The 27,912-nt window shown below is 42.1% G+C and overlaps 1 protein-coding gene across 13 annotated transcripts in view; it reads right to left on the bottom strand.

The window, feature by feature from the left end:
- ARHGEF28 (Rho guanine nucleotide exchange factor 28) overlaps positions 1–27,912 on the bottom strand; it is a 288,520-nt gene that overhangs the window by 212,579 nt on the left and 48,029 nt on the right. For 11 of the 13 annotated variants that reach the window (XR_013380085.1, XR_013380084.1, XM_077898173.1 and 8 more), the window contains exon 2: positions 23,226–23,269. Coding sequence is in view for 10 of the 13 variants with exons in the window: in XM_077898173.1 (XP_077754299.1) it covers positions 23,226–23,258 (33 nt within the window). In the remaining 3 variants the exon portion in view is untranslated. Of the gene's footprint in view, positions 1–23,199; positions 23,270–23,825; positions 23,911–27,912 lie in introns of all 13 variants that reach the window. The other 2 variants (XM_077898170.1, XM_077898172.1) reach the window with 2 other exon arrangements.

Genomic DNA, 27,912 nt, shown 5'->3' with positions numbered 1-27,912 from the left:
ACAGGAAGATCCATGACTAAATGCTGGAATTAGTGGGCAAGTTAAGGACAAACAGGATATTGAATGAGCTATTCTCACAGATGTGGCAGGGTCTTCACGATGACTGAGTAAACTGAACTTTCCCAAGGTGCAAGTAGATTGGGTAGCCTCTCCATCCTTTTCCAGTGCCAACATTTTGATGTTTTAGTTTACGCCCAGCCAGTAGGGGATTACTCATCAGCTTCTAACAGTCAGAAACACACACACACCTTTTCATACCAGAAAATATAAAAATCCATGCCCTTGATACAATGCTTGTTTTGTTTCTATCTTGTTTAGAGAAGGACAGATAAATTTGGCCAATGAAAAGTCACTCGTGAGAGACATAATAAAAAGCCATGTAAGTTTTTCTTTCTTTTAAATTTTAAGCTCAAAATAAGTGAGCTTGCAAAATAAATAAATAAATAAATAAATAAATAAGCAAGCTTGCCCCTGCATACTGCTCAGGGATGATCAAATTGAACATATGGCACTATTCCAGAACATGTATGTTAGTATTTACAGCCACCTTCCCAATTTCTATTCAGATTCACTACTACAAGATATTCTGATACCTGTGCTTTGGAACTCCCAAGCCAACCCCACTCTGTCCAGCCGTTCTCTTATCCCTGGACTGAAATAGGAATGCCATTTCCCACACCAAGCCAGAAGTCCTATCCCCACCAACACTGGGTGGCCAAAGGATAGCCACTCTATTACCAGGACTCTATTACTAGGACTTCCTTACACACTTTACGTCTATACATGATCACCCTTGCCTCAAGGATAAATCACCCCCCGGGCATTCCAACGTCTCAGTTTGCCTCCCTGCTCTCATCCCAGGCAGCCACAGGATGAGACCGAAAAGGGGCTGAGACTGAGAGGAACACTTAGGTCCAACTCTGGCAGAGGTTCCCTGAAGCGTGGGGCATGTGACACATACCCCTTGGGAACAAGGTAGGCAATCACACGTTCCAAGGAGAGGGCCTGGCTCTATGGAGGAGTCAGACCCAGGAAGAACCCAAGGCAGCAGGTCTCAGGTGACCAGGTCAGGATCCAAGTTCCAGTATTTCTAGCTGTGCAGAGATCAAGCATGATAGGGTCAAGGCTACCAATCTGAAAACACCCCTATGTACTTAAGTCCTTGGAGTTAAGGGTTAAAGTCACACATTACTCATATATATCCTTAGATAATATTTGTTGACCTTAAGGAGCAGGACAGGAACAGAAAAGAAAGGTAGAGGTGGGAAAAGGGTACTCACCCTACAAGCTGTTTGGACCCACAGCCTGCACCACCTTGACCTCCTGCAAGTAGCCAAGTCTTAGTCAGGACCTTTGAATGAAGGTCCTAGGGAAATAGGTCCCACACTGGCATGTTTTTTTCCCTCCAACCTGTGTAGTTGACCTAGAAATCCCTTACACAAGTCAAGATTTGTACATTTAAGACTGTCATCTTGCCCCGCGTAAGTTTGATTCCCACAATCAGTGTTTACTGAGTGTCTCCTCCGTACCACGCTCGGTCCTTGGTGAAGAAAAGCAGATGCAAAGTCTCCACTCACAGCTGCCTCCCTCAGTTTGTGTTCCGGTAAGTAATCACAAATTATGACGTATCAATTTTAATAGAATCTATAAGATATTTTATGTTTCCCTTTGGTACATTTAACCTTGGCAAAGGAATCAAAATCACTTTCAATATTGCTTTGTTGCTTGATGGCTAACAGTCCTCATGTGAACAGTCTGCCTCAGAGGCCAAGGACAACAAATGACGTTTCATCTGCTTCTCTTACGGGCTATTTCTGTCCCTCGGTCCAAGAAGACCTTTTGAAGGAGCGTGGCCAGGAGTGTGCCGACATCTGGCGACCCTTCACTGCCCTCAGCTCCACTCAGAACTTGATGGCTGCTGGACCGCTTAAGCATCCTGGGACACGGTCTCTTCCACCCGCGTAGACTGCCACAAAAAAGCAGCCGCCACAGAAACCCCACCCCACTCTGGCGCTCCCAAAGCCTGGGTCTAAGCAGGCTGTGGACAGGCTGTCTTTGGCAGGTACTCACAGGCCTACTGATAAGCTGCTTCGCTCACCGTGAGCATCATTCCCATCATCCGAGATCGACAGCTGAGATGACAACACAGGCCAGAAAAACATATCCTTTAGATGCCTGGTATGGTCCAGGAAATCACAAGAGCTAGAGACTCTGATGAGAAACTGGATTTCCCCTGGCCCACAGCAGGCAGGCTAAAACTAAGCCTTTCCTTCCCCATCCCCTAAAAGCAACACAAAATCAAATGGGCAGCTCGCCTTTCAGAGGTGTGCACACTCAGAATTTGGAGAGACAGGTTAACCTAGCTAGGACACTGGCCACCAAGTGTCTTAATTTATATAAAAACTGAGAAGGATGTTGGGACACCTGGGGGCTCAGTGGCTGAGCATCTGCCTTTGGCTTGGGGCATGACCCCGGGGTCCCAGGATCGGGTTCCACATCGGGCCCCCTGCATGGAGCCCGCTTCTCCCTCTGCCTGGGTCTCTGCCTCTGTGTGTGTCTCTCATCAATGAATGAATGAATGAATGAATGAATGAATGAATGAATCTTTTTTAAAAGACTGGGAAGGACTCTGATCACCATATTTCTAATTAGTAAATAAACAATTCCTGAGTGCTTATTCTCCAGATGCCACATGCTGCCTGACGCTCACCTCAAATGTCACGGAGTTAACCAAACGCTTCCGGTAGTCGGGTATTAGGTAGCAGGTGTTCAGTTGGTACTCATCAAAGAGAAGGTAAGAGCATTGGCTGAGTAAAGGAGGTCGTTGGGAGAGTAGAGGAGGGAAGGAATGTAACTCAAAGTAGGAAAGGACACAGAGTTTATCTCTAAAGGCTCTGTTTTTTCATAAGCCTGACTCAATGGCTGCTTGCTTCTATCTCCATATGTCAAGGGCTTTCAAAGGATAAGATATCCTCCACTTGTTTTAAATGTTTTATGAAGACCAAACAATTCATAGAATTAAATGCCACCTAAGAGGATCTGAGTCCTAAGGACAAGCATCGCGGCTGTGAAGTACTTCTAAGTATTCAGTCCCCAGCATGTTAAATCCTCGACACACACATAAGAGTGTTCCAGCCACCCTTCCCCAGTTGTGTCCATGAACCTCCAGTCCCCTTTGTCCTGCCTCTATCAAATGTTACCCATCAGCAGTGCAAAAACCTCACAATACACCAGGATGATGTCCCCGTGAACCAGGGTGTTCTGACACACTGCTAGAGGGAGCAGACTATTCTAGAAACTCTTCTGCTAGATGCCATGACACTGTGGTGGTCACTGAACCTGCTGGCTACTCAAAAATCCCAACCCAAGACATATAACAGCTTTATGATGAGGTGAAACGTGGCCCTTCCTGGAGACACAGCAAAGGGTCTTCACTTGGGACAAATCCTAACAGCATACTTAACCCGAGCATGTAAGAGAAAGGGGGGAAAAGTGCCAAGAGAAACAAATCAAAATGCCTCAGGTAATCCATCTCCTAACTCAAACCAAAAATATGCAAAAAAAAAAGATGATCGTATGGTCAAGATGAAAGGCTACCCCCGGCATAGGGGAAAATAGAACCGCTGAGGTAAAAATGAAAAAGTAAAAATCGCCACCGCAACTGTAATCCAGGAAAGCTGACGAGGCAAGTCCAGTTCTAGAAGTTAAGGCTGGAGTGTGCAAGGTCCTTCCGCAGAAGCCTCCCTCCTTCCAAACGTCTGAGCTTCGGGCTGCCATCAACTGTTGCTTGAAGAATAACCCAGAATGTGTCTTCCGACCTCTCAGCCCTGACGGTGCTTCAGTAACCCTCCGCAGGCGCTGGCTCACGGGATCTGAAACTTCTCCTTATACTAGGATTCATGTTGGAAGTTTCTTCCCGGAGTTTCTCATTTTCACATTTAAATTATTTTCAAAAAGCCCTTCATTTTAAAAAATCCTCTACTGGCTTGCCTTCTGGAAATCAAATAATTAATAAAAGTGAGGATCAAAGAATCCTAAACCAAAAAATTCTGGATGTGGAATTCCAAGACATTCTGAAAAATATTCTCTGAAGGATCATTCAGGAAATTTGACTAAAAGTCACCAATTTAGCCATAAAACATGTAGTTGCATAAATTGACTGGTTGGGTTTTCCCTGCTACGTTGTCCATGTGACATTTAACTTTAAAATAGAATACCTTCCCTCCTGCACTAATCTCCCCTGGATTATGGCTTTTCAGTTGGATTCACATAACTTTCTAGATACATCGATTGCTATCTGAATGCGCTTCCTACTCAAACACAGTTAGAGCATTCTTTGCTAACTGAACTCACCACATAAACTCTTGCTATCTCAACCCAAAATCTAAATATGTTCAGATGAGAAATGTCTATAATTTCAGAGTGATGCATGAATTATCTTTAATCTCACCCTGAGACAGAGTGAAGACTGGGCATAATTCAAAAGGTTTGGAGGATTTTAATCAATAATCCATACTACAGGGATGGCTACAAAAATACTTCAAGTATCTTTATCGAAGTTTATACAAAACCATTTCAAACCCATGAGGATAGCCACTATCAAAAGTAGAAAATAATCAAACTCCAATAAAAAAATATACAAAAAAAAGTAGAAAATAGCAGACATTGGTGAGGATGTGGAGAAATTAGAATCCCTGTGCATTGTGGTAAGAATGTAAAATAATGCAGCCACTGTGGAAAATAGTTTGACGATTCCTCTAGAAGTGAGATAATCAGAGCATGATCCAGAAATTCCCTTCTAGATATACAACCAAAAATATTCAAAGCAGAAACTCAGATACTTGTACACCCATGTTCACAGCAGCAACATTCACAATAGCAAAAAGGGAGAAACCACCCGAATGCCCATCAACAAATGAATTGATCAGTAATTGTAGTATACAAGCAAATATTATTCAGTATTTAAAAAAATAATAGAATTCTGACATATGCTAGGACATAGATAAAAACATTCTAGGTGAAATAAGCCAGACACAAAAGGACAAAATAACTGTATGATTTCACTGATGAGACACCATGAGTATTCAGATGCGCAGACAAAACAGAATGGCAGTTGGCACAGGCTGGGGGAACAGTGGGGAGGGAGTTACTGTTTAATGGGTACAGAGTTTCAGTTGAGGAACACGGAAAATTCTGGAGGTGGAGAATGGTGATGGTGGCACAACAATATGAATGTACTCAAAGCCACCAAAATGTCCTTATAAATGGTTACGTGTTAAAATTTATATATATTTTGCCAAAATAAAGGAGAAAAATCTATTTTAGAGACCATAAGATATCAGTACACATCTACTAGAAAACCTAAAATAGTAATAGTTTTATTTTATTTTATCCAGATGAGAAGGTGGATATTAAACCTACTGCAGTCATCATTTCACTCTATGTGTATCGAACCAACATGCTGTACACCTTAAATTTATCTAGCGATGTAAGTCAATTACTTCTCAATAAAATCTAAAACAACAATGCTACGTATTGAAAACGATGCAAATAAACTGGATCTCGCATATATCGGTGTGACCGTAGTACGGTACAGCCACTCTGGAACAGAGACTGACTAAACACGTACTTAGCGTACAATCCAGCAACCACACTCCTGGGCATTCATCCCAAAGAGATGACAATTCGGCGCACACAACCTATAAATAATTGTTCACATCAGATTTATAGCAGTCAACACCTGGGAGCAACCAATATGTCCTATCATGTGCGAATGGTTGAAAAAAATGTAACACATCCAAACCAAGAATACTGCTCATCGGCAAAAAAAGAAGGAACTGCTGATACACACAACAGTTTGAATGGATCGTAAGGACGTTACACTGAGTGAGAAAAAGGCAAAAATCGAAAGATCACAAACTGCATCACTCCGCTTACCTAACGTTTCCAAATGAAATTACAGAGGTGGAGAACAGATCAGTAATTTCCAGGAGTTAGAGTTGAGGGACACATGGTTCATTCACATGGAGGTTGAAGGTACTTTCAATGATCTGCCATCAAAAATGCTTTGAAAATTACTCTGTGTTCTCACCAGGACCACATGCAATTTAGTTAACGTCCCTCCCCAGTCATTCCAACCTCCACTGAAAGCACAGTGGTAGCTACCCACGTAAATTCCAACGACAGCATGTCACACACCAACTTGCATCCACCACAATTTGGCCTATTTTCTTCCCAGTTTTGCCCCGGGGGAAAGGTTACTATTAAGTTTGATCAGTGCTATTAACACAATACCCTCTTTTTTCACATTTAACCCTCTACCACTTACGTATACATTTTTATAATTCAAGAACACACTTTATTTCAAACAAATATAATATATAAAAATCTGAATGCTAAGGCAGAATTTAGTATGGCTATCACGTGTTCACCACTGGGTTTTGCTGAAGAGTGTACTCTCCTGCTAAAATGATTGTTTACCTGTAACTGTCCCAAAACACTCTTGCTACTATATTCTTCGCTGAAGTAGTGCAGGTATAAGGGATCATAAGAATCACAACATCAAAAGCAAACAATTGCAGTATTATGAAAGCCAATGTTGGATTTCACACCAAAAAAGCCATACAACTCATGTTGGTACCACTAATCCTTAGGACAGTTTTCTTTACTGCAATTCATGCCAACTGTTTTCAGTTTCTTACAAAAATATGAATTATCCCCTTCACACAAGATTTTATGATGAGATTAAATGACATTTGTGATTCCTGTTTGACCCACAAATATTCTTAATTTATGAGCAGCCAAGTACATGTAAACAGATTTATAAAATTCTATCATTAAAGCATTAATCTGAACATCTCTACTGAAAATGAGAACCTCATTAATTTTTTAAGTACTTAGCAGAGTTACTTTCGTTTTTTAAATATTTCTTAAATCCACACATTATATATACATAGAATATATGCACAGATATACATATAAATGTGTATAAGTGTGTATATAAATGTGCATATCTTTTTTAAATTCTTTATTTAAATTCAATTTAGGGAGCACCTGGGTGCTCAGTGACTGAGCGTCTACCTTTGGCTCAGGTTGTGATTCCAGGGTCTTGGGATCAAGTCCTACATCGAGCAACTGGTAGAGAGCCTACTTCTCCTTTTGCCTGTGTCTCTCATGAATAAATAAAAGTTTTAATTAATTAATTTAATTTAGTTAACCATTACTACATTATTGGTCACTGGGGTAGAATGTAATGATTTATCAGTTGCATATAATACCCAATGCTCGTTATATCAAGTGTCCTCCTTTAATGCTCATCACCCAGTTATCCCAGCCCCCTGGCAACCTCTTCCAGCAACCCTCAGTTTGTTTCCTAGACTTCAGAGCTTCTCACGGTTTGCCTCCCTCTCTATTTTCATCTTATTTTATTTTTCCTTCCCTTCTCCTACGTTCATATGTTTCTTAAATCCCACGATAAGTGAAATCATATATTTGTCTTTCTCTGAATGATGTATTTCACTTAGCATAATACCCTCCAGTTCCATCCACATTGTTGTAAATGGCAAGATTTTGTTCTTTTTTTATGGCTAATATCCCATTGTGTGTGTGTGTGTGTTGTTGTTGTTGTTGTTGTTTCCCTATCCATTCATCAATGCGCGTCTGGGCTCTCTCCATAATCTGGCTACTGTGGACATTGCTGCCATAAACACTGGGGTGCAGGTGCTGCCATGGCTGGGCTGTACGGTAGTTCTATTTTTAACTCTCTGCGGATGCCCTGCCTTCCAGAGAGGCTGCACCAGCTTGCATTCCCAGCAACAGTGCAAGAAGGTTCTCTTTTGTCTGCATCCTCGCCAACATCTCATTTTCTGCGTTGTTAATTTTAGCCATTCTGACTGGTGTGAGGTGGTATCTCCTGTGGTTTTGATTTGGATTTCCCTGACGCCAAGTGACGCTGAGCATTTTTTCATGTGTCCATTGGTCATTTCATGTGTCTGCTGTCTGTTCACGTCTTCTTTGGAGAAGTGTTTGTTTATATCTTTTGTGCATTTATTGGCTAGATTCTTTATTGGGTGTTGAGTTTGATAAGTTCTTTATAGATTTTGGATGCTAGCCCTTTGTCTGATAAGACATTTGCAAATATCTTCTTCCATTCCACAGGTTGCTTTTTAGTTGTGTCGACCATTTCCTTTGCTGCGCAGAAGCCTTCTATCTTGAAGAAGACCCAAGAGTTCATTTTCGCTTTTGTTTCTCTTGCCTTTGTGTGTGTCTAGCAAGAAGTTGTTGTGACCGAGGTTACAGAGGTTGCTGCCTGGGTTCTCCTCCAGGATTTCATTTTGATGGACTCCTGTCTCATACTTAGATCTTTCATCCATTTTGAGTTTATTTTTGTGTATAGTTTAAGAAAGTGGTCCAGTTTCATCCTTCTGCATGTGGGTGCCCAATTTTCTCAACTTCATTTGTTCAAGAGACCTTTTTCCATTGGGTGATTAATTTCATTTTTTTTTTGGTGGATTCTTTGTTATCTGTTCTCAAGGGAATTTAAGAAGCCATGTTTCCTCTTTCTAGAAAGTCACATTTAATAACTATAACCATATTTCAACCAATAAATATTTATAGCAGATGCTTAACTGTATTTGGCTTTAGTGACCCATATTTTCAAACTCTCTCCCATGCTCCCCATTTCCCACATCCCACATGACCCCAGACCAGCCCTCATCCATTTGCTGCTCCACAACCTGGTCATTCCAAATTCTGAGCTGGCACTGACGTCTTCAGAAATCCCTAAAGACAAACCTAGTCTCTGACACGCTCTACCACGACAGCTCTTCCTAAACTGCTTAATGAGCTCTCCCCTGCAGCTCTCTCTCTAGCTGTTCCTTCCACTGTTATGAAAAGCCTTTACTTCTTCACAAAAGGCTTTTAAGACAAGCCTTCTGGGAAAACACGGAACCTCAGTAGCCATGCACTGCCCCCCCACCCGAAGTCTTCCCATCTTGCTTCCTGATCCAGAAAACACACTGTCACTGTGACTCCGAAACAGACCACCAGGGAAGGACCTCAGGCTGTGGGTTCTGCCTTCAGTGGTCCCACCATCTGTCACAAGACACAGAGGTTCTTCTTCTCTGCACTTAGAAGAAAATATGCGCAAAGTTACATGTGAGGATGTGTAACCACCACCTAAGGTGATACAGCGAGGCAGAGTCAGAAGACCCAGTTTCAGCGCTTGCACTGCCCTCCCTCAAGGCGTGATCTGCACCAGCCTCTGGAGCCCGAGGCTACCGGGCCCTCTCTCCCACTCTCTGGGCTGCCTCACGCCCATGACCCTCTCAGACCATGCCCCCTCCTGTCCTGCCTGCCCGCTGGTGAGCCCACCGACCCTCCTAACCTCAGGCCCTTTAAGAAGTGTTTCCTGAGCCCCTCTGATGGTTCCAGAAGCATCTTCAGCTCATCCTTACCCACCTATTTCTCACTATTCACTCTCTAGGATTATGCTGCCTCCCCACTAATGAAGTATTGAGGGCAGGACAGCGTGGCGGCCTGCTTCTCCCCGTTTGTATAGCCTGTGCCGAGCGGATTTGCCATAAAGCTTAAGCTTCAAGACTCCTGCTCTACAAGGCCTCTTCTGAGGCCAAACGTAACACATAGGGCCCTAAGTGTTATGTTTGGTTTTTTCTTTCTTTTTTTTTTTAAGATCTATTTATTTATTTATTCATGAGAACACAGAGAGAGGGGCAGAGACCCAGGCAGAGGGAGAAGCAGGCTCCATGCAGGGAGCCCGACGTGGGACTCGATCCTAGGTCTCCAGGATCCCGCCCTGGGCCAAATGCAGCGCTAAACCACTGAGCCACCGGGGCTGCCCGTTTGTTTTTTTCTAAATTTCCAATAGTAACATACTTTAAATGTGACAGCTTGATCTGTGGAGGTCAGGGTGGTCACTTTGGCCACCAGAGGAAAACAACATAGACTACTGGGAAATGAGCTTGTCATTGAGTGTTTACCCCAAGTGTTTTGGGTGAAATGTCATGGAAAAATATAATTATTTTCTATTCTATGCTGGAGTTAGGTGGGAGATGTTTTAACGGCCACTGAGTACGCTTTCTTTCCATGCGACTTCCCCTAGAACATATTCCCCTTGCCTGTTGGGTGGCACTAATGTGTCTGAAGGCATTTTCAGGACTTGGTGAAGAGGAGGCTGGAATATGAAAATATACGGAATTTCTCAGCTTTTAAAAATTTTGTCATTTCTCATTATACTCACTTTGATGTACTTTTGTTTTTATAATCTTATGTTCTTTTTCTGAAAAAGAACCCTTCAAATTGCATAAGCCCAGGCCTCATAAAACCTGGACCTGCCCCTGCCTGTTTCTCACCTAACTTGGCACATTTATCTGGTCAAGTGTAATAACGCACGCCCAAATGTACCCAGGCAGGTCATCTAACATCTCTCAGTTCACCTCCTCCAATAAATAGCAGTGTGTGCTTCTAATGAAAGAGCTAATGTGTAAAAACATTTTGCACAGCACTACAAGGTACCTCAAAACAGGTCAGGTAGTAACAGGTAGACTTCTTTCCAACGCCATGGAGTTGGAGTTCATCTCCTACTACGAGATAGGAGATACTAGTCAGGAATGCCCAGGAAGAGGGGGGAGTTCATGGGACATCATTCACAGATCATCTTAACTGAGTTAGGAATCTCTTCAGAAATCTTCAGCTGGACAAGATAATCTTTTAATTCCCTGCTATTTTCCCAGAACCTCCTTCCTGTTAAATTCTAATCCCTAGCTAGGAATTGTCTACCTCACAAAAACTTAATTTTTGCATTGCATAATTTGGGAGATTCTATGTGATGCCTCTATAATTAAGCCTCAAACTCGGGGGATGTGTTCCCCACAAATCTCCTAATTTTCTTTTGTTACAGTCCCCTCCTAACTGGACCTTTGCTCTGACTACAGTGCACCTGGAATAAAAAAAATAAAAAAAAAATAAAAAAAAAACTGTCCCTATCCCAAAATAGGGGTGGTCGTATACCTGCTGGGAAAATCGTACAACAGCACAGAGATAAGGAAGCAATAAAATTGAAGAGTGTCCTGAAAACTGACCACTGCTTGAGTCAAACTAAATTAGAACCACATATTCATTTGACAAACACTAATTGAGCCCGGCACTGTCCTGGGCACTGCAAAATCAGGGGACATAAAAAATATTTTAAACCTCAGCTGCATTGAGGATCACAAGCTTAATAAAAGAGATAAAAACAAACAATAATACAACCTCCCCATAAACCTAAAATGGTAAGTTGGGTGTCCCATTTGGGCTGAAATCTGCACAATGAGTAAGAATTTAATTATACCAAGGGAGAGGAAACAAGAGTGTGCCAAGGACAGGAAGCAGCATATACAAGGTCTGGCCAAATGAGTAAGCATGACACTCATGACGCCCTGAGAACAGGAGGGCTGGAGTTTATGTGCAAGGGGTTTATACAATCGTAGATGTGACCAAGCGCCACCTTTAATTATCATTTTTTCAGCTGGGTCACCCATCTCCCCAATGACCACAACAGCCACAGTCTAGAATGTTGCTATCATGGGTCAGAGAACAAGCTTACTTTCCCTCAGTGGTTTTCTAGAAATTCAGTCAGCCAACATTTACTAAAAAGCTGTAATACACTGGACACCACACTAGGTTATTTCAATATAACGAAAGTTAATAATCTGTGTCCACAGGACACCTAGTTGTGGTATAATAGAGAATGCCCTGGGCTGAAAGAGGATCTGGGGTTCAAATCCAAATTCTAACAATAATTCAGCTAGGTGGCCAGTCCTTGCTCACTTCTGAGCCTATCACAGCTCCTGGCCCAGATAAGTGAGTGCTGAGAAAGAAAAAACAGCCCCACTTCATTGAACCTCAGCTTTCCTTTCTGTAAAGGAAGGCTAATTCCTATGGTTTTGTTTTTTTGTTTTTATTTATTTATTTTTTAGATTTAGTTACTTATTTATTCATGAGCGACACAGAGAGAGAGGCAGAGACACAGGCAGAGGGAGAAGCAGGCTCCACACATGGAGTCTGAGGAGGCACTTGATCCCAGGACCCCGAGATCATGACCTAAGCCAAAGGTAAATGCTCAACCACTAAGCCACCCAGGTGCCCCTAATTCCTAGGGATTTGTATATATTGAGAACTCTTTAAAAAGTATACAGTACCATGTCTGGCACATAACAGATTAAAAACCAAACATTTGTAATGTATTTCATTGGATCCGTGTGTCCATTTTGCCCCAAATTATTTCTCCTACTTAAATGTGAAAGTTATTATTCTGTAGTGGAATTTTCATATTTTATATTTTTTAAGGGGTCACTTGGCAGGATGAGCACTGGGTGTTATACGTTGGCAAATCAAACGCCAATTAAAAAATATATACAAAAATAAATAAATTTTTCTAAATTTTTTTAAAGCAGAAAGCTATTATTTTCCTTCAATTATCTTTACCTTTGGAAAGCCAAGCTTTTCAGACCACAAACTCTATCCATGGTACCAAGGGGTAATATATCCTGATTATCAAAATAACCAGGAAGCAAAAGCATCTTCCAAAATGGTAACCTAGGGCACTGGGTGGCTCAGTGGTTGAGCGTCTGCCTTTGGCTCAGGTTGTGATCCAAGGGTCCCGGGATCGAGTCCCACATCAGGATCCCTGCATGGAGTCTGCTTCTCCCTCTGCCTGTGTCTCTGCCTCCTCTCTGTGTCTCTCTCATGAATATATAAAATCTTTAAAAAAAAAAAAAAACACAGAAACAAAATGGTAACCTAACCCATAAAGTTCAAACAAGTCTTAGAGAACTTCCAAAAAGATACCAAATGTGTAGCTTTTCCACAGTCACAGCCTAGATACAATAAAGTATCCCATTCTTACCCGAGAGATATTTCTGGTTATGGAGCCAGCAGAGCTTGGGCAAAGGTCTGCTGTAGGAAAATAAAACCCACCAAGGTAGAGAGAGAACTTGTCTGATCAAACAGATAGGGGATAGGGATACAAAGCAAGGGACGAATCTGTAAGACATAATATTTGAGGGCAAGAATAAAACATTGACAAAGTCTAAGAAAATGGCAACTCTGAAGAGGTTACAGACAATAACTTGAAGATGAATTTGCATAATGGCTGAGGAGAGAAAACAGACAACCCTGACCATGAGCTCATCTATCTAGACAAATGGTCACCTACAAAGGATGAAGGAATGGAGGAATCAGGAAAACTCAGATGTCAAGTCACCATGCCTGGGAGAATGGTGATATGGGAATAGCATTGTGGAAGTTGGACAGGTGGTTGATTTGGAGAAGAACTGAAAGACTGTTTGAAATTTAACAGTTGGATTTGAAGTGAGCGCTAAGTGAATGGAAATACCAAGCAGGCCAGCTGGAAACAGAAGATGTGGCCTGGACACAGAGGTCAGGGAGGGGACCCTCATATGGGAGTCTTTAAGGAGGTACTGTGGTTCCCACAACAGGGGAGATGAGCTGGCCTAGAAAGAAGAAAGGGGTGGGCCCTGGGAACACTCATATAAGCAGAGGGGAAGAAAACACAATAGCCAAGAAAGAACTCAGTAAGAAACAGCAGAATTCATGAACATCAAGAATCACATAGGGCAACTTCCAGATCTGGACTCCCCGCCAACTTGGCATTTCATTACCTCGCCTTCCAAAGCTTCACATGACCTGGTTTTGCTTACGTCCCTGACTGCTCTCCTCTCTTCCATGAACCAGCCGCCTGAGCCTTCTCCTGTCCCCTAAGTATGCAAAGTTCCTTATTACTTTAGGACCCTTTGTGCTTTCTGACCCTTCTATAACGCTATGGGGGATCCTTGCTCTCCCCCTATCTCATGACACACACCACTCTCTATAACATCACCACGTTGTGTTGCTCTAATGTACCACTAACTGAAGGGCTAATGTGTTTATTTGTTTACCTACTTACTGTCCACCTCTCCACTCTCAAGTAGGCCCTGGGAGAGCAGGTGTTAGAATCCTGTTTCCTGGGGATCCCTGGGTGGCTCAGCGATTCAGTGCCCGCCTTCAGTTCAGGGTGTGATCCTGGAGACCCGGGATCGAGTCCTGCATCAGGCTCCCTGCATGGAGCCTGCTTCTCCCTCTGCTTCTGTCCCTGCCTCTGTTTCTCTGTCTCTCATGAATAAATAAATACAATCTTTAAAAAAAGAAAAAAAGAATCCTGTTTCCCTCTTTGTTACATCCTTAGTGCCTAGAAGAGTGCACTGTCCTAAGTAGGGACTTACACAACTCTGATTAAGAAAGAGCAAAATCGGGCAGCCAAGGTGGCTCAGCAGTTTAGCACTGCCTTCAGCCCAGGGCGTGATCCTGGGGTTCCGGATCCCATGTCCGGCTCCCTGCATGGAGCCCGCTTCTCCCTCTGCCTGTCTCTCTCTCTCTCTCTCTGTGTGTGTCTCAAATAAATAAATAAATAAACAAATAAATAAATAAAATCTTAAAAAAAAAAAAAGAGCAAAATCAGTGACCTTCATGAGATCAGTTTTGAAAAATATGGCCAAAACCAGACTGTATCAAATGATGAAAAGGGAAAAGGGTCAGGAGTTAAAAACAGCCCCTCCAACCAAGCACATGTACATGCTGAGGGGCGAGAGGCAGGAGTGGCTGATGCTGCAGGACGGTTGTCGCATCCTCTGTAGCAGCTCCTACCTACAATGCGTTAGTGAAACATTTTAACTGGATCACGTCTTGCTTCTCCTGAGGATTCTCTGAGAGACAGCTCTGACCCCTATGAACCATGCCTAAAACTGTGAAAATGGTAAATGTATTTTTAAAATCCGAGAGAACAAAAATGTCGATTACTTTGCAGTCTGTGCTTAAAACTACAAGGCTGCTGTTGCCCAAAATGTGGGGGCGGCCACTGATACGTGGGCAGTGAGGCCATCAGACTTGATGACATGTGGTCCTCCCACAAAGAAATTCCTTCAAACTTGGGCAGCGGGCTGGATTCTTCCCGAAGTTTCCCGCAGTTGGACGTTTTACGTTTGGGCCTTTGTCTAAAGTCTGCATGCCCGTGGGGACAGAACAGCACCAGAACCGGCACCGTGCTGGAAGGCAAGGGCGCCCCGTAACGCCTAGGGCGGGACCAGGCGACAGTGTCCGCCACCGGCTCTGCTGACGCCGGGGAAGAGGCTGCCGTCTGCTCGGCGCCCCCGCGGTGCCCGGGCTCCGGGGCGGCACTTGCGGCCGCCCGCCAGGCAGGTGAAGCGGTGGCCGCGGCCCGCCACCGGGGGCAGGACACGCCGGCACAGTGTGCCCCTCACGGAAAAGATGAGAAGTGGCACAAAGCTGAAGGCGGGACCACGAAGGACAAGGTCAAGCTGGCGAAACCAAGGGGCATCAAGGGGCGCCGACGTCACCTGGCTCAGCCGAAACACGACGGAAGATCCGGACAGTACATGGCAAGTCGCCGGGATGCACGTGTGGCTCTCATTAAGTCGGGACACTTAATTTGCTAATAAATGGCCATAGAGGCAACATGTGACCGAGAAGTTGTTTTCAGGCAAAAGCCGCTCCTGGCTCCTGGCTGTACTGGTGCCTGGAGGTCCCCTCAGGCACGCCCTCTCTCCCCGAGACCTAGTGGTTCTATTAATTTGAGCTGGAGAGCTCTTCGGAGCAAATGAAAAACAACTACTGCGCTCAGACTTTTTTTGGAGTAAATTAGTTTGGAGGATCAGGGCTTGTCCCGATTTAGTTACAGGCAAGATCCTCTAGCAAGACCAAAAACAAAAAAAAATTGAGAAAAGGGAGATGCTTTCATGGAAGGCCCAGGAAGTGACACCATTCTTCACCATAAAAGGTCAAGACAGGGACACCTGGGGGGCTCAGCAGTTGAACGTCTGCCTCTGGCTCAGGGAATGACCCCGGGTCCTGGGATTGAGTCCCATGTTGGGCTCCCTGCACAGAGCCTGCTTCTCCCTCTGCCTGGGTCTCTGCCTCTTCTCTGTGTCTCTCATAAATAAATAAAATACTTTTAAGAAAAAAAACTCAAATAAATAAATAAATAAATAAATAATAAATCTTTTTAAAAAAAAATCTCAAGAGAGACTGCAAGCTTGTAAAAAACTCAATGGCACCCTTGAGTAATAGCCAATGGGGCAATCAACTTGTGGTGGCAGGACATTTTGAGGGTGAGAAAAACCCAGGCTTATGGGGGTCTCTCCCAATTTCTGAACAACAAAATTTTATGACTTCTAATACATCATCCAAACTTCTCAATATCAAATCAGCTCAGTTAATGAGTCAAGCAAGTCACTCTCCCTGAGAACTTTAATTTCCTCATCTCAAAGTCAGGGTGACCAGGCAAAAGTCTCAGAGCTACTCTCCGCCCCCCAACACTGGGATAATCATGGAGAGAGGCCACAGGCAGCCATCGGGATGCAGAGCCACCAGCAGGGAAGGAGCAGCATCTGGAGGACAGGATTTCCTTCAACAGGAACCAGAAGCCAGAGGGAGTCTGCACGGGTCAGGAAGGAGGCGTCTGCCAGGTGAGCAGAGAACAAAGCCACCAAGTCCCCGCCTCCATAGGAAGCGGCCTCCCTAGGCTAGGAAACAGGTGGTGGGACCTGTCCTCGGGTCCTCCCCCCATAAGGCTGGGACCAGGAAGGGTGCACTCAGCCAAGGACTCAAGGAAGCTACTCCAAAGCCCAAAATATAAGTGCTTGCCTGGGGGAGGGTCAGCTCGGCTACCGAAGGAGCTAATCAGATCTCTAACCATCAGATTACACTTTCAATTAATATATACAATGAGCCCAGCAGCCACTAATATTCTTGGGACAAACACAGCAGGATGCTGTGAGCTTGAAGAGTAGCAAACATGAGATGCTCAGGGAATAGGGAAGCAGCTTAGATCCAGCTGGCAACGAGCTACTGAAGTGAACACTGCACTGCTAAACCATTAAACCATTAGCAGCCTCCAGAGAGAGAGGATGAGGCTCTTCCCAGCGACTTGCTACGATGAACACGCCTGAAGGGCGGAAGAGAGCAAGAGCCCACACGCAAAGGTTCACAGACACGCCCTCTGCAGATGTTAGAAACCTCTCCATGGAGTAGATCCTCGCATTAACCGGAATTCAGCAAATGTCAGAGATGAAGAACCACAGCAGAAAATTAAAGATCAAGACATTTTTGAGCATTTATAAAATATACAAAATTTAACACACTGCCTTTCTTTGCACAATGAAAATGAGAACACCCAATTTTTCATAACTAGTAGTTATCAAAGCTAAAAAAGACTAGATACTTAATATATCTGAAAGTTACTTAATGAAATGGTGCTACATCTCATTTGCAAAGCAACCCATTAAAATTTGAAATACACCCTTCATTCAGCAATTCAACTCCTGGGAATCTCTACTACAGAGACAAAAATATCAATATATAACGACATACAAAGATATCTAGTAAATAATTGTTCATGGTTGCCAAGAACCAAAATAAAGTGAATATCCATCCAGAGACAGTGCCCTGGTCCACACCCACTCATTAAAAAGAATGAGTTTGAGCTACAGCTGATGATTTAGAGGAGTTTCTACCAACTATTGCTTAGTTGGAAAAGATACAGAAGTCCAAATATGAGCCAGATTTTTAAAAACGATTTTATTAAAGCTGCGTCTAAGTTTATGCACAGGGCTGTAGAAGCACACAAAAATGTGTAAATATATACATTAAGTCTGGTTCTCAAACTGTAGCGTGCAACAGAACTACCTGAAAGCTGCTTTCCAATGCAGATTGCCAGGCCCCACCCCCAGAATATCCGATTCAGTAGGTCTGGGGTAAAGGCCTCAGAATTCTTTTTGCCAGTAAGTTCCAAAGGAATTCTAATGCTGCTGAGAGAAACGCATCCATTTTCAACAGCAGTTACCAGTGGAGAGAGAAAAGGGGTTATAAAATGGGGAGGAATTAATTAATAGAATCTGCCCAGGATCCTAACAGATTTTCTAGGATTCCTTTTATGGAATATTGTGTGTTTATTTGCAAAAAGTAATTTCTAATATTTTTGCTTTATTTTTTATGATGAGCAAGAGTTAAATAACTTTATTTAAAATGAAGCTATTTTTATTGAGGAAAAAAATCATTGCAATCAACAATTTCTCAAAGAAGAGTTCTTCTGCTTTACTCACAGCACGGAGCTGATTTTGGGAAGATTAGTGCTAATTACAACTTACATAAAAATAAAAATATGTGGAAAGAAGTTCCTAGCTTAACAAGTAGAACATGTATGTGTTTTAGGACATTTGTCAATCTACAGAAACTTTGAGAAAACCCAATTTTAAAAAGTAACCAAAAAACACCCAACAGCAAAAATATTACTTGGCTTGTGAATGCAAAATCTCTTTCTGTTTCAAAATTCAAATACCAAGTAAGCAAAATCTCTCCTCCTTTTAAACTCTGCTTGCATCATTTCCTATCTTTTTATGTACAAACTAGGAAACAAAGGGCCAAAAACAACAAACTAAAAAATAGAAATAACTTCATGACTTCCAATTTAGAACTTTTAAGCTCCCAAGTGATTACGGAGGTTTAAGAGAGAGAATAAACATGGAGATCAGTTATATTCACCATAATTGACACTCTTCCAGGCTTTCACACTTGTCATCACTTTCATCATCACAACTCTTTGCCAGCTTAACACTCATCCTCCTCTTAAAACCATGTTGTCTGTCACTCAATCTAAAAACAAAGCCGAGGGGCATCCAGGGGGCTCATTCGGTGAGCACCCCACTCTTGTTTCCAGCTCAGGTCATGATCCCAGGGTCCTGACGTCAGCCCTATGTTGGGATCCACACTCAGCCAGGAGTCCGCTTCAGGTTCTCTCTCTCCTTTTCCCTCTGCCCCTCCCTGCCCTTTGTACTCTTTCTCTAAAATACATAAACATACAAAATCCTTAAAAATAAATAAAAATAAAAAATGAAAATTAAGCCTAGACCTCAAACCAGATCACATGCATCTGTGCTTTTTTTTTTTCTATCGTGAATAAACAGCCTGGCCTTCAATGTGGCTCCTTTGGTGCCCCTTGGAGCACAGACGCAGGAAGCTGCTCAGAGGCTGAAAAATGGATTCACAAGGCTCACATCCCTATGGTCTACAAATCGGTATTTCAGAATTCTTGGCTACCAGATGCCAACTCCTGCTTCTTCTCTAACCTTATATCACAGTGCAGGGTTTCTTTTCCTGCAATAACAACTCAATGGATCTCCATTGTTCACTTCAAAAATCAGAATGAGTCTGGCTGAGTTGAGGAATATCCCTGCATCTCCAACACTAAGATTGCCTCCTTAAACGTTTGCCAAAAGAACTATAAAGTTCTACAGCACACCAGACAGAATCAGAGTCAGAAACTAATTCCTGACATGCAAAATATTTTAAGTTCTTTGTGCATACAGTAAAATACACAAGATTATGAAACTATTATGGGCATAAGAAACAGGCCAAGATTTGATAACCACATAGGGACTAAAAATAAACTAATGGAAACTAAAATTGTGCTGGCAAAACGGTAAACTAAATAATACAGAAAACTGAAGTAGAAAATAAAATAGGAAACTGAAGTAGAAAATATAAGGGTGCCTGGGTGGCTCAGTTGGTTAGGTGACGGCTCTTAATTTTGGCTCAGGTCACAATCTCAGGGTCTTGGGATCAAGTCCACCCTCACCACTTTTATTCAACATAGTACTGGAAGTCCTTGACATAGCAATCAGACAAGAAAAAGAAATAAAAGGCATCCAAATCAGTAAGAAGTAGAAACTTCCAGGATTTCCAGGTAGTAAGATACTATATATAGAATTCCCTAAAGAACCCCAAAAATCTCCAAGAATTGATAAATGAATGCTCTCTACTATTTTTAGTAAGGATTCTCTTTAGTGACCTAGAAGCAAAGACCTCTGACCCTTAAAAATGAATCCCCCCCCCAAAAAAAAAGAATTCTTACATCAAAATGATTTATAATCAAAGGAACAACAACAACAAAATAATCACCTGAACAAGGTGGAGGGTGGATCAAAGCTGAGAATAATTTCCATCACATTTTCTTCCCATAATTATCACTCCATTTATGTGATCTAATTCTCCATGAGATAGATTTTATAATTTATATTTTTAAAGACCATCTTAATGAGATTTTTTCATTAGCATGCAATTATTATTTTATAATTTAAAGGTATCTCAGTATGTTATAGGCCCTTTAAAATTACTAGTTTTATTTGGGTTTTAGTTTAATTATACACTTGCCAGAGTCAATCTGTTTTTCTAAAATAAAAAATCGTAACAAATAGAATTGTTAGTACATAAAAATAACAAAATAAAGAAATCCAATATATTGCAGTCAAGGGGCACCTGGCTGGTTTGGTCAGCAGAGCCTGTGACTCTTGATCTCAGGACCAGGAGTTCAAGCCTCATGTTGTGTACAGAGATTACTTAAGAATAGAAAATCTTTAATTATATATATACATACTGCAGTAAAATAAGAAAACACCTTATCTAAATAAATGCCTTAATAATGAATGCTTTAACATCAATAAAATTCAACACAAATATCAATAAAACTCTGAAAAAACATACTAAAATATCAAAAGTGCTCATACTGGTGACAGGATTAAACATGAGGTTCTAATTTTTCTTGATATTTCCAATTGTTATAACATATGTAAAACGTAAATACAAATTTTAAAAATTAAAGATTTGTAAACCAAATTTTATAAACTAGAAGCTAGAAGTAACTATTTATCAAACTTCTCCACACAAAAAAGCAGAGAGGAGGCCTGCCCCAAAATACAGCAATAAGTATTAGTATAGTTCTTATGTGTGCTGTTTATATGTTACTAATTTGGTGGAAATTGGTTTTAAGTCTTGTTTTCATTAAAGTATATCCCTTCTGGCCTCTTACTGCATGTGCCCAAGTGGTCAAATTGGCTGACATCAGTTTGTAATACTGACATAAAAGTTTAAGTGAGGGGAAAAAAATCAGTTATAATCAGATTTGTATATATATATAATTTTTACATATTTTTATATTTTTTATATTTATATATAGATTTAATATATATACAGACACATACGTATGCATGTTTTAAGAGTCATGTTAAACATAAACAATCTATTTCATCTAATCTAAGGTAATCACTTATATCAGTTATAATTTCTATTTTATATTCCACCAAAAAATTACTAATTATGGCAGGATTGAATTTTATTTTATACTAATTGCAAGAACTTCTAAATTTAGACAGATTTTATGTATCAGGCCACTGTTTCAATGTCTTCCATGTTACTGTGTATACAGAGTAAGTTAGCTTTTTAATGCCAAGTCTAGTAGAATCATTCTGAAAGCATCTAATTCACGTATCACCAGCAAGGCACACAGGTAGTCCTAAGTGACATCCACAGGACCACTGTGACCAAGGACACGCAGGCATAGATAGTAACTACAACACGGCACATAAGAGCATCTCAATTTCAGAGCTGGTAAAACGAGGGGGGCAAAAAGTCTGCACCTTAGAATAACAAAGACTTTAACACAGTATCTATAGGGGGTGAGATTATGAGTAATGGTTTCTTAACACCTTCCATATATTTCATCTTATTCCAGTTAGTATATACGGTCTAATAATTAGAAAAAAATTATTTTTGCTTTTGTTTGTCCTTTAAGCCCCTCCTCTCCATAGGCTTTGTGTACTGACTCTTCCCTAATCTGATCGTAGTCTCATAGGTAGGAATCAAAATAGCTACACTAGTATGTTCATCAACTACAAGATTCTAGATCTTTTTTTTTTTTTTTTTTTTTTTTTTTTAATGATAGACATAGAGAGAGAGGCAGAGACACAGGAGGAGGGAGAAGCAGGCTCCATGCCGGGAGCCCAACGCAGGATTCAATCCCGGGACTCCAGGACCGCGCCCTGGGCCAAAGGGCTCCGCCAAGCCACCCAGGGATCCCCAAGATTCTATATCTTGATTAGGTTTGTGGGATTTGTTTTGAGGCAGGAGAGCAGGGCAGAGAAAGTAGAGCTTAAGAGGAGGAGGATACCAAAAAAAAAAAAGAAAGAAAGAAAAAAGAAAGCCAGAGAACCAGGAGCTATTTACAGTTGAGCCTTGGACCAGTCTTCGTCTGTAATTACGGATGAGCCGAGCCCAAATGTCTACTTTATGACCTGCAAATCGCAACCTAGAGAGTACTATGGACCGCTGGGCAACCTAGGAGGCACCTCTCTCATTATTCTGACATCCGTTCATCCTATCATGTACTTTTCTGCAGAGAATAGAATGGAGTTTGTATAAGGGAAGAGGACAGGTAGGGGAAGGAGGAGGGAAGGTGGGCTACCTGGGTAGTGAGTGAGATGTGGTATGGGGAAATGAATAAATAGATTTTAATCGAAGATTCTGATTTTCTTCTAGTTCCTCCATTACATTAAGGATTAACTTAAATGGAATTCATACTCTTAGCCTAGATGAAGTTCTGGGCCTGAACTCCATGAGGGGATTCAAAGGTCACCCGAAACCAAAGTGCCCACATACCCATCCGTGCCCACCCCCCCCCACCAACTCAGATTCCAAGGAAAGAAGTTTTGACTGAACTAAGGAGGGAGGGTGAAGACATCTGCCATCTTCTACGTGAAGACACCATCCATTCACTTCCCTGTTGTGCCCAGTAATTGTTCTCAAGAATGGAATCCTTCCTCCCTCAACGCAGAAGGCATGCCTGACCGGGCATGTCCCTGGGCACCGCTGTCCCCTCAATCTCCACCTAATCTATGGATGCCCCAGTGCCTTGCTCTTCAAATTCCTATTTTATTTTAGCTGCCACAGCTGCCACTAAACCTTACCCCCCCAAAAAAAGACACACAGAGAAAATATTCCTGAATATTCTCAGGAGAGCATAATATACAATGTTCAAAAGTCATTCACATGAATGAAATGGGTATTGCTCAATCCAGAAGTTATACAGTTTAAACGAAGTTACTCAGGGAAATATTATTAAAACCCAGATTTTAGAACTGAGAATCAATCAGTTTTAAAAGGGTCCGCATGAACACCTGAACAAGACAGTAACGCTCTATGGGGGTTTTTTTGTGAAAAGCCTCAACAACAATGGTGAGCCCAACATTTGTCCTCGCTTCAGTCCCACAGGTGTGTACAAAAGGGCACTCAGACCTGCCGTCCAATGCGCAGGCACTTACATAAAGAGGTACTTCGCTGCAGCTCAACTCCATGGCTCCTGCATCTGCAAGAAGATAACGAATGAGAATTGTTATTACGGGAGGTACCATAACCCACTAGCCCAACCGTGTCCTGCCCTGCAGTTGTCACCAACAGGAGGAAAAGCAACAGTGAGCAAAACTGCAGGCCCCAAATTATCAACTATGGGAAAGAGATCCTATCTGCACAAAACACACCCCACTTTCTTCTTTCACACATAAGGGAACCTTTCAAACCCCAGACATCATCCTACTGACTGCTCTCAAAAAAGAAGTATTTCGAAAAGCCAAGAAAGTCACCATAAACATGGTCAAAGTTTTGCTGTAGTGAACTCCTTGAGTAACAGGCTACTCTGAGGTCAGAATCCTCCTTGGTCCAAATGAGGCAGGAGACCTCAGGGACAAGGTAGGTCTTTCATCCAGAAGGCCAAAGATTTCAGTCACAGGGTCACAGGGGGCTCACTACTCTCTCCACCAGTTGCAGGCATCCCATCTCCCTCGGGGTACACCTGCTCCGTTAGGGCCCCACCCAGACGCCGGCTTGAAGCTCAAAGAGCTAGCACCACTCCAGAAGGGGCTCACCGAACACCTCCAGCGGGCCAACCGTTATGCAAAGATGATCGCCACGGGGTCCAGCCCTCAAAAACCTTTGCTCAACAAGAAAGACCTAAAGGCAAAGTGAAGAGTAGCTGCGTGAGAATTCTGAACGGCTGCGACAGGGAGACCCCACCAGCATCCGAGCTCTGCCTCTGGTTCCCAGGCCGCACTCCAGCTGCAGCATCCAGGGGACGTCTGCTAGGGCCGCAGGCGTATAGCAACCCAAACTGTGACATTTAGTACAGTAATATCCAAAGTATGCACTAGGCAAGAAGGAAAATCGGGGCACCCGAGTGACTCAGCAGTTGAGTGCCTGTCTTCAGCCCAGGGCATGACCCCAGGGTCCCGGGATCGAGTCCCGCATCGGGCTCCCTGCATGGAGCCTGCTGCTGCCTCTGCCTGTGTCTCTGCCTCTCTCTCTCTCTCATGAATAAATAAAATTTTTTAAAAAAGGAAAATACTCAAAAGTCCTATTTTTTAATAAAAACCTTTAACTTCAGTTTTATTAATACTTCATACACATGCTGCCACGGTGCCCTCCTAGGTCATGAGTTATATTCCCTAAGTCAAGCTCAGAGAAGACGGAAGGTCTGACAAGCTCATTTTCAACACACTGTGCCCTTTGGCAGTTGATGTAGACCGACTTAAGTGACTTTTTATATTATAATCAATTCTTAATAAAAATTAACCTAATAGGGATCCCTGGGTGGCTCAGCGGTTTCGCGCCTGCCTTTGGCCCAGAGGGCGATCCTGGGGTCCCGAGATCAGGTCCTGCATCGGGCTCCCGGCATGGAGCCTGCTTCTCCCTCTGCCTGCGTCTCTGCCTCTCTCTATGTCTATCATAAATAAATAAATAAATAAATAAATAAATAAATAAATAAATAAATAAATAAACAAACTAACTAACTAACCAACCTCATAAACTGCATGAATGGCTTAAGGATTCTAGGAAGCAAACTTCAAATTAAACCTAATGCTAATAAGAACGTGACAAATGAGACTCATTCCTAAATATGAATTTTTCATCAGAAAGGGAGACAGAACATAAAGACTCCTAACTCTGGGAAACGAACTAGGGGTGGTAGAAGGGGAGGAAGGCGGGGGGTGGGGGTGAGTGGGTGACAGGCACTGAGGGGGATACTTGACGGGATGAGCACTGGGTGTTATTCTGTACGTTGGTAAATTGAACACCAATAAAAATTATTTTATTAAAAAAATAAAATAAATATGAATTTTTCATCAACCCCGCTACAAAATAAAAATGACTAAGATCAACAAATCGATAGCCCTCCCAAAAAATCAGCTATCAACTAGGTATTTAAAATATGAAAGTATACCCAATAGCATATAATACCATGACCCCGTACCCTAAATTTACACCATACTTCAAGGTATCAGCAATTTTTTTTATCTATGTTTACAATCATGCCATGCAAAATTTCAAGGCTTTAAAAAATTTTCACTAAACTTGATAAAATTAGATCTTTTTCAAATTTCTACTTATCAGCAAAGGAAGTGTATCCTACAGTAAATGGTTTTATTTCTATTTATTTTTTTAAGATTTATTTATTTATTTATTTATTCATGACAGAGAGAGCAAAAGAGAGAGAGAGAGAGGCAGAGACACAGGCAGAGGGAGAAGCAGGCTCCATGCTGGAAGCCCGACACGGGACTTGATCCCAGGACTCCAGGATCATGCCCTGGGCCAAAGGCAGGCACCAAACTGCTGAGCCACCACCCAGGGATCCCCCAGTAAATGTGGTTTTAAAAGAAATGAAATAACATAGAAAATAATAAAACTAAAATGCATTTCTTATGAGCAAAACTTTGAACACTACCAAATATTCTAATAAATAAATCCTAGAGCACCACCAAGCTGTGTGACACGTTTGGCACACACTCATAAAAATACAGATGTTTTCCCTTACTCAGCTTTTTACGTTTTATCTGATGATACATCTAAAAGAAACTACTTTTGATGAGAATATGGAGTTAATCTGAAGACCGAATTAACTCCTTTAATAAAAACTAATGTTCTCGGGGCACTTGGGTGGCTCAGGTGGCTAAGCACCTACTCTCAGTTCAGGTCATGACCCCAGGGTCCTGGGATTGAGCCCCACATTGCGGGCTATCCCTGGCCCTCTCTTGTGCACCATTCTCTCAAAAAAGAAAAAGAAAAAGAGAAAAAGAAAAAAAGAAAAAGAAAAAGAAAAAGAAAAAGAAAAAGAAAAAGAAAAAGAAAAAAAAAGAAAAAGAAGGAAGGAGAGAAAGAAAGAAAGAAAGAAAGAAAGAAAGAAAGAAAGAAAGAGAAAAAAGAAAGGAAAGGAAAGGAAGAAAGAAGAAAGGGAAGGAAGGAAGGAAGGAAGGAAGGAAGGAAGGAAGGAAGGAAGGAAGGAAGGAAGGAAGGAAGGAAATGTTTTGTGGGAAAAGCATTCAACTACAACCACTGGGAGGGGAGCTGCTTGCATAATAAGCTTAAAAAACACCTTGAGTAACATTCATTCACTATGAACTTGAAAATGAAAGTCCCCAGAACATCAATCACGGTGGTTAATATTACAGCAATAAGAATTTCAGTTGAATAGAGCCCATTACATCTTCAGATTAAAAAAAAATTTTTTCAAACATGGCCCAATCTTTCCAGTTTCTGCCATGAGCTAGGAAAGGATCACAAAAATCCATACACCGCGTGGAGGTGTATCGGTTATACTGCGGCAAAGTACTTTAAGGAGCTGTCAAGCTTAAACACATACTACGTGGTTTTCTCTTTCCAAAATAGCAGGTTCCGGCTTTTCTAAGAAAAGTAGCTATTTATGACATGTCCTTAAAAACATTCATTTTTTTCCAAATAAATAGCCTGTTCCCTCAAGAAAGGGGTGATATTTTAGTAAGTGAAAAATATCTCAAAGGAAATTTAGGTTAGGGATAGGATAGGCTATCATAACATTTTGAAAAAGAATTATTAGTACACGTTACCACTGCTTTGTGACTTTGCTGCTATAATTAAAGCTTTGCAACCTAATAAAGCCCTCGCATCTGTGGGCTTTAAATTCTGGGAAAATAAAAAAGCTTCCAAATCTACATAAATCTTTCAAAACAAATGTTTCACGGGTTTTCTATTTTAAAAACGTGGCAAGTTCTAAGTTCTAAGAGGACTGACTGGGATCAGGGAAGAGGAGAGTTTGCCGTTGCTTTTAAACATTAGTGAACCTGCCGGGATCCCTGGGTGGCGCAGCGGTTTAGCGCCTGCCTTTGGCCCAGGGCGCGATCCTGGAGACCCGGGATCGAATCCCACGTCGGGCTCCCGGTGCATGGAGCCTGCTTCTCCCTCTGCCTGTGTCTCTGCCTCTCTCTCTCTCTCTGTGTGACTATCATAAATAAATAAAAATTAAAAAAATTAAAAAATAAAAATAAACATTAGTGAACCTGTGTAATTAGTGGGTGAAATTAAAACACAAATCCCGGGGATCCCTGGGTGGCTCAGCGGTTTAGCTCCTGCCTTCAGCCTGGGGCGTGACCCCGGGGTCCCGGGATCGAGTCCCGCGTCGACTGCTTCTCCCTCTGCCTGGGTCTCTGCCTCTCTCTCTCTCTCTCTCTCTCTCGTGAATAAATAAATAAAATCTTAAAAAAAAATAAAAATAAAACACAGATCCCCTAATTTTTAAGCACAGCTAGCGCTGTGTGTCTATTAGAATGTATGTCTCCCGAGGAGGTTATCCTAACCGGCTGTGACACCCACGGAATCCAACCGCAAAGTAAGAGCACTTTGAACCAGGCCTTCAGACCGAGGGTCTGTTACTAAACCAACAAAATGATGATCCATGTGTCTTACGACTTTTGCTGACATGTATTACGTATTAATGCTTTTAGTGACACCAAAAAGGGTTATTAATGTAATTTAATCTTCATTGGGGGTAGGTTTTAGAAAATATACTGCTGTGGGGTGTCTGGGGGACTCAGTGGCTGAGCGTCTGCCCTCGGCCTAGGCCGTGACCCTGGGGTCCCGGGATCGAGACCCGCATCGGGGTCCCTGCTTCTCCCTCTGCCTGGGTCTCTGCCTCTCTGGGTCTCT

Source organism: Canis aureus, chromosome 5 (assembly GCF_053574225.1).
Source record: "Canis aureus isolate CA01 chromosome 5, VMU_Caureus_v.1.0, whole genome shotgun sequence".
Classification (NCBI taxonomy): Eukaryota; Metazoa; Chordata; class Mammalia; order Carnivora; family Canidae; genus Canis; species Canis aureus.
Note: the sequence above shows the minus strand (reverse complement) of the source record. Positions and strands in the feature narration are given on the sequence as shown.